Source organism: Platalea leucorodia (genome assembly GCF_965183815.1).
Source record: "Platalea leucorodia genome assembly, chromosome: Z".
Taxonomy (NCBI): domain Eukaryota; kingdom Metazoa; phylum Chordata; class Aves; order Pelecaniformes; family Threskiornithidae; genus Platalea; species Platalea leucorodia.
In genome coordinates this window covers 58,160,981-58,175,115 of record NC_138858.1, presented here as the reverse complement: position 1 = coordinate 58,175,115, position 14,135 = coordinate 58,160,981, and the positions used below count along the sequence as shown (strand labels likewise).

General features: G+C 41.7%; 1 protein-coding gene across 2 annotated transcripts in view; it reads left to right on the top strand.

Annotated features, from left to right (window-relative positions):
- SHB (SH2 domain containing adaptor protein B) overlaps window positions 1–14,135 on the top strand; it is a 97,169-nt gene that overhangs the window by 38,086 nt on the left and 44,948 nt on the right. For both annotated transcript variants that reach the window (XM_082335851.1, XM_082335850.1), the window contains exon 3: window positions 6,439–6,654. In XM_082335851.1, coding sequence (XP_082191977.1) covers window positions 6,439–6,654 — 216 coding nt within the window. The remainder of the gene's footprint in view (window positions 1–6,438; window positions 6,655–14,135) is intronic.

The following is a 14,135-nucleotide window of genomic DNA, read 5'->3' as shown; positions in this document are numbered from 1 at the left end:
AGTAGATAAGCAGCACCAAAGCACCTCTGAAGAGCTAAAGTCTGCAGAAATTATGAATTTTAAGATGGCAGTTATAATGTTTAATCATTGCTTATTTAACCAAAAATTAGGTGTTGAGGGGGAAGACTTTGTAGAATAAACTTCTGCCTTCAGGGACTTGAAGAAATTTAATTTTTTATTTCTTTGTCTCTGCCATAAAAGAAATACGTCTCCAAGGACAGTTTTCATGTCCTTTGGAAGCAGTACTGTTGTTCTTCCAGTCCACGAGGATTTAGGTTTTCTTCCAATGTGTTTTGTTTTTTTAATCAGCTTCCCTCAACTCCACCAACGCCCACCCTTCCTGTTCCCTGCCCCTCCCTACCCCTGAAGAAAAAACGTGTAGTTCCTGTCTTCTTGGGCAGGGTATGCTTGCTTGTTTGTTTTATTTCAGTACATATTTTATGTGGAAGTTATTAATGTTTTTTGTTGCTGGTTTATTGATACTTATCATAAACAGACTTCTCCCCTCCTGCCCTTGCTCTGACTGGCCTAATAGTCTTTCTTTACCAGGACTGATGGAAGGTAAAATTGCCTTGAATGTTTCTTCCTGGGGTAATGAGCTATACATGGACTTCAGTAGGATTTCCATCATGATGCAGGCTGTTTCAAGACATTGCTTTTCACATCAAGAGGTTATGCCAGGCTCTCACACCAAGGCAGGGGAACAAATGTCTGTTGGTCATTCCTTGAAAGTGGCTCACTTCTGAGTCACTTGGCTTCTGTTCAGAAGGAAAATTGAGGGAAGATCTTCTCATATCCAGCTTTTCCTGCAGCAAAATCTGGAATCATGAGCATTGGGAGGCAGTTGCTGCAGCCTCAAAGCAAAACATCCCTCTCTGCTATTGGAATGTTATTGGTGTTCTCTTGTGTCCCAGCACCTGGAGGCATCCAGCTGGACCTGGAAGCAGAGCAGAAAGCAGTTTGACTTCTGGTGGCCTGAGGTGAAATGTGAGCAGCGGTAAAACTTAGCTTCTGTGGTGAATAGACTTTGCACTAATACAATGAGAATTCTGCAGCATGAGTTCTAAAATGGTTGCATAGTATCTTGCCAAGATGGGCATGAAAAGAAACATTAATGCGAGGCTTGGAATAAGCAAGCAGTTGACTATTTCTGACCTGTTTATGGAGAGGGAAAGGAAATGGATTCAATGGGAGCAAGTGTTCTTGTGTCAGGGTGATCTTTGCATTAGCATCTGTCTTATGCCTCTGGCAAGTTATTGGTTGATGTGCAGCCTACCCATACACCTGGTGCAAACAGCTCACTCCCCTTTAATGCGGTTACATGCTGGTTCAGTGGCTCTGCATTGGAAGACTCAAGAGCAGAGCATGTGGAGAGCAGAGGTTTGGGCCAATTCAGCAAGACCTGTTCCCTGATAGAGAACAAGAAGAAGTTCAGAGGAGACTTGGCTTTCTGTGTTCAGACCTAGCTCTGATGCGGCCTTCACCTGCTAGAGACTGCCAGGCTGTCAGGATAATGTCTGGGGAGATGTGTCAGGTATTCACCAGCACCTGTCAATGTGAGCCTGAGCCTTCCCAAGTTTCTTTCTATGCCCACTGATAACTTCAGGTTTTCAGAGACAGGTGAGAAAACAAGGAATATAAGTAGCTGTTGTCCACAAATGGGCCTTGTTCTTGAGTCATGTTCTCAGGTACCTTTTTTTTTTTTTTTTTTTTTAGGCTTCTGTCAACAGCTATTTGTTGGGGTTAGGAGCATTGCCAAGTATTTTGTCCCATGCCTTAGGAAATAGGGTGAAGCTTTATCCACCAGTATGACCAACTCTACATTGAGCTCTGTACCGTTGAATGGAGATGGGTGCAACTAAGTGTGCTGTGTAAAGTCCCAGCAGTAGAATTCTGTTATCTGTCCTGAGTTCTACTTTTAAGCTTCTCAGGTACAAAGGGTGTTGGTAGCCTTTGTATTTTGCTTAAAAGTCAATTTCAGCACTAGCTTTTCAAAAGTTGGGTTTGCATCGCAATACTGTTTCTGGCATGTTACCTTCATAGTCAGTTTTGGCTCACTAGGATAGGGCTTTGGTGGTAGAGAAAGCAGCTGAGGAGCTGGTAGGACTGTCATTTTAAATCCTGCACCAATCCTGAAATCTATAGCTGAAGTGGAGATGGATCTGTTTTATTGCAGTTGCACCTAATATGTGTGGGTCAGTACACCTACTGGTGTGTCAAAACTTTTTTTTAAGGGTGCAACTACATTGTTTGACCTCTTATAACTGCATGCTTTAGTTTGAGATGAAGGAAATATCTATTGGCATCTGTTCATTGCAGAAGAATCTGGTTGTTGTCTGTTGCATCCTCTTGGAAGGAAAGCTGTAGAAGCTCACCTATTGGGTTCTGTAAGCAAGTAGTATTGTCTTCAGAGTTTCTTTTTGTTGGTTTCACAGCTGATGATATATCTTTTCAATTGATTTCTTCATGATATATCCCCTAATTCTCTCCAAACTCACCTCAGGAACACAGTGCATCTATGAGTAATGCTGTTGAATTATTTAAGACTATTAAGAGGTTTAGTGTGGCTGCTGGAAAGGTTACCATGATGTTATCTGCTTGTCCTGTGGAGCTTTGTCTGTTCTGTATGTGAGTGTTTGTTAGAATTGTTCACCAAATGGGAAGAAGAATGTTAAGTTCAGTCTTGTATATCATAATCTTGTGTTTCCAGATATCTCAGTTTCTGTACCTTGCTGGTCAGGCTCTTGGTTTTACACGGGAGTCCAGACTCCTGGAGTCCAATTCTGTTATAACTGCTAATCTGCGAGAATAAGAATTAATTGTGGGGGTCTTCCAGCCTCCTAGCAAAATGAGTTCTTTAAAAACTTCAGTTATTTCTTATTCTAGTAGCTAATTAACTTCATGAGCATAATTCTATAAAAATGCACTCTTCTTTATCAGCAGCAAGAGTTCAAAGGATAAAATTAATAAAAGTGAAAAATCCAAGAAAGTGAAATTTACATTTTTGGACTCACTGGTCATTCCAGTAACTATTTTAGCACTTGGAGCTGTCATTGTTAGAGATTGAGTGAAAAACATGAGAAATGCTTCATCACAGATGTTCTGTTGTCTTCAACTACCTAATTTTTGAATATCAAATCTGCACTGAGCTATCAGTGTGTATAATGCTAATACTGCTTGTGGTACAGATACAGCTTTACTGCCTGTTATTGAAAGGAACTGTTTCTGATTTAACTTTTAGTAAAATGACTTTTATTTACACATACTCTTCCAATATATAAGTAAAAGATGGAGTTTCAAGAAAAATTATAGGAAGCTTTATAAAAGAGGCTGTATGTAAGTATGTGTGTATAAGTGTGTATGTGTATACACACATATATTTTTATATATGCATGTATAATATATTCTCCTTCTTCCACTTCTTTGCTCTCCCTAGGTTTTAGTTTTTCCTAGAAAAACTCTTCTGCCTTAGGATCAAATATTTGTAATTTTTCTAATTGTGGTCCCTGAACATGAACCATGAATCAGTAACATACTGCCTTCTATTTACAGGTAATCTTTTCTGTGCAGCCTGATGCTTTGGTCCTGTGGGTAAAAGAAAAATGTTGGTCATGGGCTCCTGCATTGAAATATACTCACACACCAGGAGCCAGTGGTGTAGCTGTGTTTGGCACTTAAAATTAATAGTTTAGTTTGTTTTGTGTTTTTTTGGTTTTTTTGGTTTTTTTTGTAAAGTCTTTGATTTGGTAGGATCATGGCTTCTATTCCTCAGAAATGCACACTTCCTGGTGTAGCAGTGGCTGGCTTCACAGTACTGAAAGACAGACAGATACATACCACATTTCTGACTTTAGAAGAAATAAAATGTTTATCTTTTTGATCCAGGAGCGTTCAAGAGAGTATCAGCTGTGTGTTCTTTCTAATACAGCTTTTTCTTAATGCAGCATTTTTCCTTGAGCAAGATTATTTTCAAAAGATAGCTGGAAGACAAAGACTGTGTTTTAACTGAAAAGGTTTAAAGCACTCTTTTCAAATAAGCTGTCCTTTAAGATACCATTTTTTTAGGTTTTGCTTGTATGGAAAGGTGATAATGTGGTTATAATTTATAACTAGGAATTATTGTAACCTACCTTGCTTGTATTTACATCATTGGTTTTAGTGTATATTTCTTCAGGTTTACTGTATTTGTAATGTATAAACTTAATATTTTTTTTCAAGCAATAACGGCATTGTATTGTAGACATTTCACAGTACTTTTGAAATGGTTTAGAGCAACTACTTGGTTATACTGTTCTTGTTGATATATGAATTGATGAATGGCTTCATTACAGTAATGGAGAGAACTGCTCTAAATCTTTACTTCATTTTTAGGTTAAAAAGTTTTCCCCATTCTCCCTGAGTCCTTTTATTTTTTTTTTACTAACTTTGCAATTTGCTACAATTAATGAAATTCTTGTTTTCCTTGCAGCAGTCAGGATAATCACAGAACAGCTGAGGTTGGGAGGGACATCTTGATGTTATCTAATAAAAACCCCTGTTTCAGCAGGGTCAGCTAGAACAGGTTGTCCATGGCTATGGCCAGTCAGGTCTTGAATATCTCCACAGATGGAGACTCCACAGCCTCTCTGGGCAAGCTGTTTCAGTGTTTGACCATTATCACAGTAAAAAGGTGTTTTCTTGTGTTCAGATGGAGTTTGATGTATTTTCATTTGTGCCTGTTGCCTCTTGTCCTGTCACTGGGCACTGCCAATAAAATTCTGGCTCCATCTTCACTCTCTTCCATCAGGTATTTATATGCATTGGTAAAATCCCCACTGAAACATATCTTCTCCATGCTGATCAGTCCCAGCTCTCTCAGCCTCTCCTCATATGAAAAATGCTGCAGTTCCATTATCAACTTCATGGCCCTTTGCTGGACTTACTCCAGTATGTCTTTCTTGCACTGGGGAGGTGAGAACTCGACCCAGCCGTCCAGATGTGGCTTCACCAGTGCTGTATAAAGGGGAAGAATCACCTTCCCTCACGTGCTTTCAACACTCCTCCTAGTGCAGCCCAGGTTAGTACTGGCCCTCTTTACCATGAGGGTGCATTGCTGGGTCATGTTCAACTTGCTGTCATACAGGACCCCAAAGTCCTTCTCTGCTGAGCTGCTTTCCAGCCAGTTAGCTTGCAGTTTTCCAGCATCTCCAGGTCCCTCTAAATGGCAGCACAACCATCTGGTCTATCACCTGCTCCATCCAGTTTTGTATCAGTAGATGGAGCAACTCTGGCTTTGTCTAGCCAAGGCTCTGCAAACTCCAAAGACTGAAGGCACCTCCCATGACCTACCTGGTGACCTATCCCAGGGCTGCACTGCACACCAGGGGAAGACAGTTCCCCCAATGTCCCACTTGGATCTCTCAAGCTACATCTTGTGTCTGTTTCTCCTTATTGCATCTTCTGACACTGCTGGAGAAGGATTTGGCTCTGACTGCCTTTCAGGCAGCTGAAAGCTGCTGTTACATCCCCCTTGACCTTCTCTTCATCACATTAACCAAAATCATCTCTCCTTATCATAGGCCCCAGGACCCTACTATCTTGGTAGCTCTGCACTGGCTCCTTTGTAGTTTTATGAACTAGCTCACTCCTTCCACACTCCTCATAGGGAGTGTGCAGACTGGACACAGTAGGACCCACCTGTTGGTGGGTGTTGCCTCTTTGGGGCCAAGGGTGAAGGCATGACAGCTTGCCCCTTGATTTGCTACCTGTACTCCTCTTAACAAAGCCCAGTTTTTGGTTTGCTGTATTCAGGAGGGCAGTACAGTGTTCCTTTCTGTGAAGCTTCAACATGTTTAAAAAAATTTATAAGGTCAGTGTTAGTTTAAAGAAATACATGTTCCTTAATACAATGTGAGCTAAGCTCTAATTACCAATGCTTTTGTTTAGTGTTCTTACTCTAGTCCTAGCTCATTTTCTGCTGATATTCTGTAGAGATAATTGCAGAGAATTTTTTTATCAGCATATATAATTATACTGTGGGATTTATTTTTTGTGATCTTTGTATCTTCAAATTGCACTTCTGAATGATCTCCTCTTGAGGAGCTGACTGCATACACAAATTTCAGTGTTTTGGGGGATTTATGTACAGTTGCTTGTAAGTATGCTTTATACAGGCTGACAGGGATTGTGTGCTTCCTGTAATCTGGCTCTGTGCAAGGTGGGGAATGTTGGTGGAGGCATGAGACTGTTTGTGCTGTGATTGTTAGCTGGAGCAAACTTTTGCTTCCAGCCAGTTACCAAGTGTAGAGGTAAAATTTTGAAGTCTTGTACAAGCTTGCCATCTGTATAATTATGTGGCTAGTAAGGAACGGATGGAAGCTGAATGCTCTAAAATTATTGACTGTGATGATAAGTCATGGTTAGTAGCGATGCTGATGCAATTTTCTTTCTTGCCAACAGAGTTTCAGAAGCAGGAAGGCATGAAGTCCCATCAGAAAAACATGCAGCTTTATGACACACCCTATGAACCAGAAGGCAGTGGTATGGAATCTGATTCTGAAAGTGTGGTGAGTCACCGTTTACGAGAAAGCAAATTGCCACAGGATGATGACAGGCCTGCAGATGAGTATGATCAGCCATGGGAGTGGAACAAAGTCACCATCCCAGCTCTGGCAGGTAGGATTCCTAGATCCTAACCAGGAAATTGTCTCTCACACTCATAGCATAGGTACTTGCCTTTAGGAGAATTCAAGTATTTCTGCTCTTTTGGTGTGTGTGTGTGTGGAGAAATCTCTGAAAAGCAAATGTGGGTAGTCTCAGATCTTTACCTGCTGCAGAAATGTGGAACATTGCACTTTTTGTTTGGTGCTTCAGCTGACCTGTTGTCAACTATCTCAGCACTTGGTTCATGTTAGTAAACCTTCTGTTTCTCCAGCTCCTTGCCCCTACCCCCATTTTAATGGACATGATGTAGATAGTGTTTATTGTTGAGTGGCTCTATGATGAGGGAGCTGCTTTGCAAGGTCCTTAAATTGTGGGGCAATTCTTAAAGGGGCAGGACAAAAAATATCTGTGTAACGTATATGCAGTAACATGCTTCTACTCGGTGATGAATTTCTTGCTATTTGGAGTATTTTCATTGTAATTGCAAGCATTTCTATGGATATGTAGAACTTGGTTTTGGATTCATCCTTTTGAACTGCTGAAGTTCTCCCACATCAGCACTTGTTAGTGAGATCTGACACAAACTGTTTTTTGTCTCTGTGGATGTCTCTGCTTGGCATTGGTTACACTGCTCTTTTTTCCTTTCTGTTACTTTGTGGAAAGGGCTGAGGGGGCTTTATTCAGCAAGGATGTGATTCTAGAGGCCAAGGCTTTTTCTTTCATAGAGCTTCTGTGTGCCCAGCAAGGCCCAGGTGTATCAGGTAGTCTGACCATGTTCCAGGATGTTCTTGTGGGGTGCTAGAGTCGTACATGCTCTATGACGTTCCCCTCAAGTGGCATGTTCTAGGGAAAAGCTGTGTCTAGAAGCAGGGTTGTTCCCCTTCCGTTTTAGGAGTCAGCTTGGCAGAAAGCTTGGAGAGCTGTGTGTGGTGATGATTGTGGGGATGAGAAGGGAAGAAACCAGATGTGGCTCTGGGAGGAGTATGGAAGAAGCCTGAGGGCAATGATTAGTAGTCAATGTTCATTTAGGCTGGGTAAATCCTGCTTGATAAACCTGTTTGCTCTCTGCGTTGAAACTACTAGATCTGTTAATGGAAGGAGAGCAGTAGGTGTCATCTATGTTGACTTTAGCCTTCAGCATGTTATGCTGTGGCATCAGCTGTGTTACCTGGTTTGGAATGCTGTAGCCTAGATGAGTGGACTACCAGATGCATGAAAACCTGTCAGGGTCACTGAACGCAAAGAGTAGGGCTTAGTGATTCATACTCTTCCTGGAGTCTGGTTACAAGTTTGATTCCTCAGAGTATCTCTTCTGGAACCCTTCCTGTTCAACGACTTTATCGGTAATCCAGAGGAGGAGGAGAGGAAATGCACCTCATCAAGTTAGGAATTATATCAGATGGGGGGGAGGGGTTGTGTGTGTACAGAGCAGCCATTGAGAGCGACCTGAACAGGCTGGAGAAATGGGCTGACAACAAACTTACAAAATCCAACCAGGACAAACTCAACGACCTGCACCTGGAGCAGACTAACCCCTTGCAATCATGTGGACCAAGGGCTGGCTGACTTGCTGGGTTACAGCTTTGCTGGAAGGGGCTTAAGGAGTCCTGGGGGAAAGTGGACTAAATGCAGTGCTCCCCAGCAGTGACGAAGGCTAGCAACATCCTGGCCTGTGTGAACAGGAGCATAGGCAGTAGATCAAGCAAAGTGACTGTTCCTCTTTGCATTTCTTGCACAACGTGTGTAATGTCGTGTCCAGTATTATGATGCAAGAAGGCTGTCGATAAATGTTGATGTCAGCAGAGAGCCACCAAAATGACAGGAAACTGCAGCACATGACTTGTGAGGAGACACTGAGAGAATTGGGCTTGCTTAGCCTGGAGAAGAGAAAGCTTTGGGGGCATGTAATAGCAACTTTCCAATGCCTATGAGGAGATCTCTGAGAAGATGGAGCCAGGTTCTTCACAAATGAGCAGGTGTGTGATGGGAAGATGAGACATAAGTTGAATCAGGAGAGGTTCTGACTCTATATGGGGAAAATTTATTTTCTCTGCAAGGACAGTCAAGCATTGGAACCAATTGTCCAGTGAGCTTTTGCAGTCTCCATCTTTAGATTTTTTCATTTTGTGTGAAGGGATGACTGGATAAAATTCTGAACAACCTGATCTGATCACATAGCAGACCCTGCCTTGTGCAGGTTGTACTAGACACCTGCCATGGTCCCTTTCCACCTGAATTATTCTATGATTTTGCAATTCTCTGCGCCACACTGCACAAATGAGAAGTGACTTCTCTCCACAGCTACAGGGGGCTGCTGTTCTGTAAACAGAGCCTGTTGTGACAATACACTTCTTGGGTGTTTCTGACCTGATCCTCTAACAGGTAGGCATATGTGGGTGACAGAAATGTGTTTCTCTTCTAGGACAGTGAAGTATAGCATTGGCCATCTGTTGTGAGAGTGATTCTGCCTCTCTGCTTCATTTGTTCTTATGTCTTTAGGTTGTAGTTTATTTGGGTTTGTTTCCAAGCCAAGCTGATGTCTGTATTATCCATCCTGTGAAATGTGGGTGGGAGCAAGAGACACATGGATGAACCTAAAACAGCTGCTTAAAAAGAAATGTCTTGCCCAGCATCCCCTTTCCTCTTGTTGGGCTCCTATGGAACAGAAGAGCAGGACAGAGAAAACTGATTTCTACTTCCTGGCAGCATGGTTTGCTCTGGCATGTGAGCTGTTAATAACCTTGCAGAGTTCCAGGCTCAGTTTCTTCCTCATTAAGCCTATGCTGATAGTTCTTTCAAGCTTGCGTCTAAACCACCATGCAGTTCTGCTGGATGCTGTGCAGATGGATGCTGGGTAGTCTCTCTCCCTAAAGAGCATGAACTCCACACAAAAGTCTAACCTGCTTGTGTGGCTTCTAGTAGGATATACAGTTCTGCTGCTGAGCTCTGTGTGGTGGAAGCAGGCTTTGGTTCAGGCTTTGCTGGACCAATTGAAATGCTTGCAAGACTTGTGCTGGAAGATTGCCTGGCTGTGAGATCCTGGCTATGATTTGGGATATCTATTGTGTGTCAAGACAGTCTAATCAACAGAGACTACATTTCTGGTGCCACAATGGCTGTCTTGCAGATGCTGAATGTCACTCTGGTGTATGTGTGTAAAGCCGCCTGCTTTGGGTTTATGCTATGGCATTGGTGTCTGTCCCAGTTCAGTAGATATTTCCATGCCTTTTCATGTGACCTTATGATGGCAGCAATGCTACCTTTGCCTAGAGCATATGTGCAGCCTTCATCTCCTGACAGGTGAGCCTTACTACACAGCAGCATGGTCTACAGTAACTCTTGTAGAGGTAGGGTGTCTGCTACCTGGAAGGATCCACAAGCTACCCACAGCACATGTAGGGGCTGTGCAGTGCATTTGCAGTGGGTCTTAGGCTGCTCTCTGCATTGTTTTTCAGGGAATTTCTTTGTTCTCCATTACAGATTCAGGAGGGTTTTCCATCATTTTCCCTCTGCCAGCACATCTGCATCTTACTCATCTTTCCTTCTTTTTTTGTAGTCATCCTTTCCCCTTTCTTTTGTCCTACAGAACTGCATCTATGTCTAGACTCGCTCATTCATCCTTCTACCTGACACTTGGTCCCACTCTGTTACCTTCTTACATATCCTTGAGATTTGTCTTCTCCCACCTTCAAACACCTGCTCCCTATCACTCTAGACCCTCTCTTATTAGCTGTATGTGCATTTCTGCCCACAAGGAAGAAGGATGGTGTGCTTCCTCATTCATCTCCATCCTTCTAGCCCTCTGAGCTGGGCCAGATGCCATGTCTGGGCTACAGCGACTACAGATTGCTGTTAAAGAGCTCCTACAAAGGAAGCTGAACAATTAATTCTTGCTGACTGTGTTAGCTGAAAGGCTTTCAGTTATTTTTTGCCAACATGTCCAGTGTTTGCTTGGTTGGAGGCATGTTCAGCCATTCTTGTATATGTTCTTGGACAGTTTGAGGTTAGATCTACTTTTGAGCAAATAATTTTTTTTTGAAAGTGAAAGGGTAAGTAAAGCCCTTGGTCTACATAAAAGGTCAGGGAGGAACAAAAGCTTGAGCCAGTGACACTTAAGTCTTCAAAGGTGGAACTCTTCAGGGCTGTTTATCTCTCTGTAGCTTGCTTCTGTGGTTTAGCATAGGACAGGGATTCTGTGAGTTCAGTTTTTCTTTACATGTTAGTTTTGATCATTTTCCAAAGGCAAAAAGTAACATCAGAGTTATTGTGAGCTTTCTGCACAAGGATGGTGATTGCGTGCTACCCAGAAGTAATTTTTCTTTCCAAGTATGCAACATACCTAAACCAGAAACTTCATTGTTTAGCAACAGTAAGATACAAGCTGTGGGACCAGTACGCTTTACAGATTTCTCAATTAGTAATACAGCAGCCACAGAAATGGGATTTTTAGTTTTAAAAGTTATTGTTTTGAGAGTCATATGCGTGCATAGAGAAATCTTAGACCTTGTTCTTCATGTATTGTGCATATTATATGAAACGGCTGGTTTTTAATTCATTGAATCCAGAGAACAGATTTATTAGTTTCTACTGCATACTTTTTTGTGCACAACTCATTTGGTGTTTGTAAAGTCTTTGAGCTCTGTAATCGTCTGCATACCCACCTTTTTGGTCTTTATCAGGTAAATTCTGAAATAGTTTTTTTCAATGTTGATTTTAAAGAAAAGAATCTTAGTTTTGTCAAATTTTTTATTCATCTGTAGTTTTTAGTTTGTCTACATGTGACTGTAAATTAATAAGGCACAATCCATACAATATGAGATTTTATGATTGCCCTATGTGTAAATATTCTTCTAAGCATTGTGTAGTTAACTCTCATGAAAGCATACTAAATTAAAATATTGCTTTACAAAAGTAACAGACTAAAAAGAAGTTTAATTAAAAAGTATTATGATATGGCTGAATTTCTTATGGGTTCAGCATGCAGCGTTCTGTTTTAAAATGCTAAGAGAGTAAACATTTTTTGAGATTAATTTGATTTTTTTAATTGTATCTGTCATTCGTTATAACTTAGTATGTCTTAGGTACCCGGTTATTTGTTACAAAGCAATGCATAAGGATTAGCTGCAAGCATAGATTTAAACTGCTGTCTCATCTGGTGTCTCTATACTTAATCTAACTCCTAGGAATTACAAATGTTTAAAATAAGGAAAGAAGAGGTCCAACTTCTGAGTTTGAAACCGTGGGAAGTTTGCAATGGAAAAGTATTGACCCTCTGCTGAGATGTGTGAAGTGCTTTTCTGGCTTATTGCATACTGTTGTTCTGTAATGTAGCTAGCTAATGTAACTAGACCAGGTGGGGTTTTTTTCAGTTCTTAGCTGATGTTGATTTCGCTGAAGAGCACAATGTTGATCTAAGTGGTATTAGAAATCCTAGCAATGGACAATTCCCACTTTACAGGTCCACAACTACCATCCCCCAACTACTTGGAGCTGTGGAGGCTGTGAATCTGAAGGGACTTTCTGCTAAAACTTTCCTATTTTGAGAAGTTCATCTGAAGGGAACAACAAATGTTTGTGATGTGAAGTGCAGACACAAAGAGACTGATGCAACCAATGTTTTTGTTTTGCCAGGTGATAGACCTAGGAAACAAAGCAATATGGCAAGCAACAGTAGAATTATCATGAAGTTAATTACTCATGCAAGTCTTTTAAGGAAAACGTTTGTTCCTCTGCAATGATTTCAAGATTTTTTGCTGAAGCATGGATAGAACCTGTTTATCTCCAAACTGGAGTTAGAGGTGTGCCAGACTGAAAGTGTGCACAAGCCATGAAGTCTGTTCAGGTTGAGGGGAGCATGTCTGCACTGTGGCTCCTAAGCATGGCTCTGGGGCTGGTGTCATGCTGACACTTGTGGAGCAAGCTATGTATAGCCTTCCTCAGGGACTCATGCTGTTAACTGCAGTGCTGAAAGGTGTGTCCCTGTGTAGCAGAGCTGGAGTGCAGGATTTTTACTGTCTGCAGCTTGAATTCTTTCACAAACAAATTTGATTTTGTTTCATTGGAGGCTGTACAGCTGAAGCTGAAATGTGGTTTTGGTGGCTTTTATGGGAAGTAGGCAGGTCTTGTTAGAGGTCCTGCCGAGCTGGACAAACTGGTTTGCCCAGAAGAGCTGAGGTTGGCAAAGTAACAGGAGCAAAGTAGCTTTCTGGTACATAAGTCTGGCTGGAAAAGGAGATAGCAACACCAGAGAGCCCATTCAGGAATGTCAGGCTGACACTGGCTCCCATTTGAGTGTGTGAGAAATCAGGCTTTTCCAGGCTGTCATGTGGGCAAACCTCTGGGTAAAAGGAAACGTATGTTAAGTCTGTAGAGCCCATCTTAGTATTGCTTTACAAAATAAGCGGCCCTCTGTTAAGAATAGGGCCTCTCTTATGAAGAGGCCATCTGGTAGTAGTTTCCAGCACTGATCATGGACTCCTTGAAGGAGGATCTGTAGATGCCAGACTTGGTCACCTCTCCTGGTTGCAGCTGCTGTTGCACAGAAAGCTGGTGCCTAGGACCCTGGGGAACTTCAAGCAGGGGAGTTTTGGCATGCCACCACAAGAGGGTTATGGCACCAGCTACAGGGCAGAGGAAGAGAGGATGCATGGAGAGTAAGGAAGGGTCAGGTATGCAGTCAGTTCCATAACTGTAATGACTGTGTAAACAGAAATACCATAGCAATAAAAAAAACTTTACACTCCCAGCTGCGTGGAATTGAGCTTCTGAACCTTCACTGTATATACTGCAGTTTTGGTTAAGAGGGGACTTATAGCAGCTGAAACTCAGTCCTGATAACACCATTACATGAGCTGGTGCCTGACTGGGCATCATGCTTGTCAGTTTAATCTGCCTGGATATCCCTTTCAGACTGCTTCTTCCTGCCAATTTAATTCTTGAAAAAAAATAAAAAAAAAGAAATAGGGCAGGAATCCAGAGACATGTATGGGCTTTTCAGACAGAAAAAAACATTCAAAAGCATCTGAAATGTAACTTTGTCTGTGCTCTTTTCAGAGAACAGATCCTACTTCTAACCATCATGTTGTAAAGATATTGCTGTTTACAATCAGAACTGAATTTAATGTTTGCTTTGCGAACTGAACTTTTTGGTGTCTGAAAGATGTTGCTTGGTCAGAGGCTGACATTAGGTTCACCAGTATTCATAGAGTTCCCAAATTAAATCCAGGTGTTTTTCTTACAGTTGAAATAATAGTGCTGTTCATATATGTCACTGCAAGTACACACATGCAATGTTTCTCCTTGTGATGCTAATCAGCTTTCATTACCCAGTAATGAGGTTAAATCTGAGTTTCCATTTTAGAAATAACCAGCCTATTTCTGCCATGCACACTTCAGAATATGATTTAATACATTTGCCCAATTTTTGCAATAATTTGTGCCTACTTTCTCTGAGTAGAGGGGAAATTTGGAAGTGTCCTAAGCCCCATGAGGAA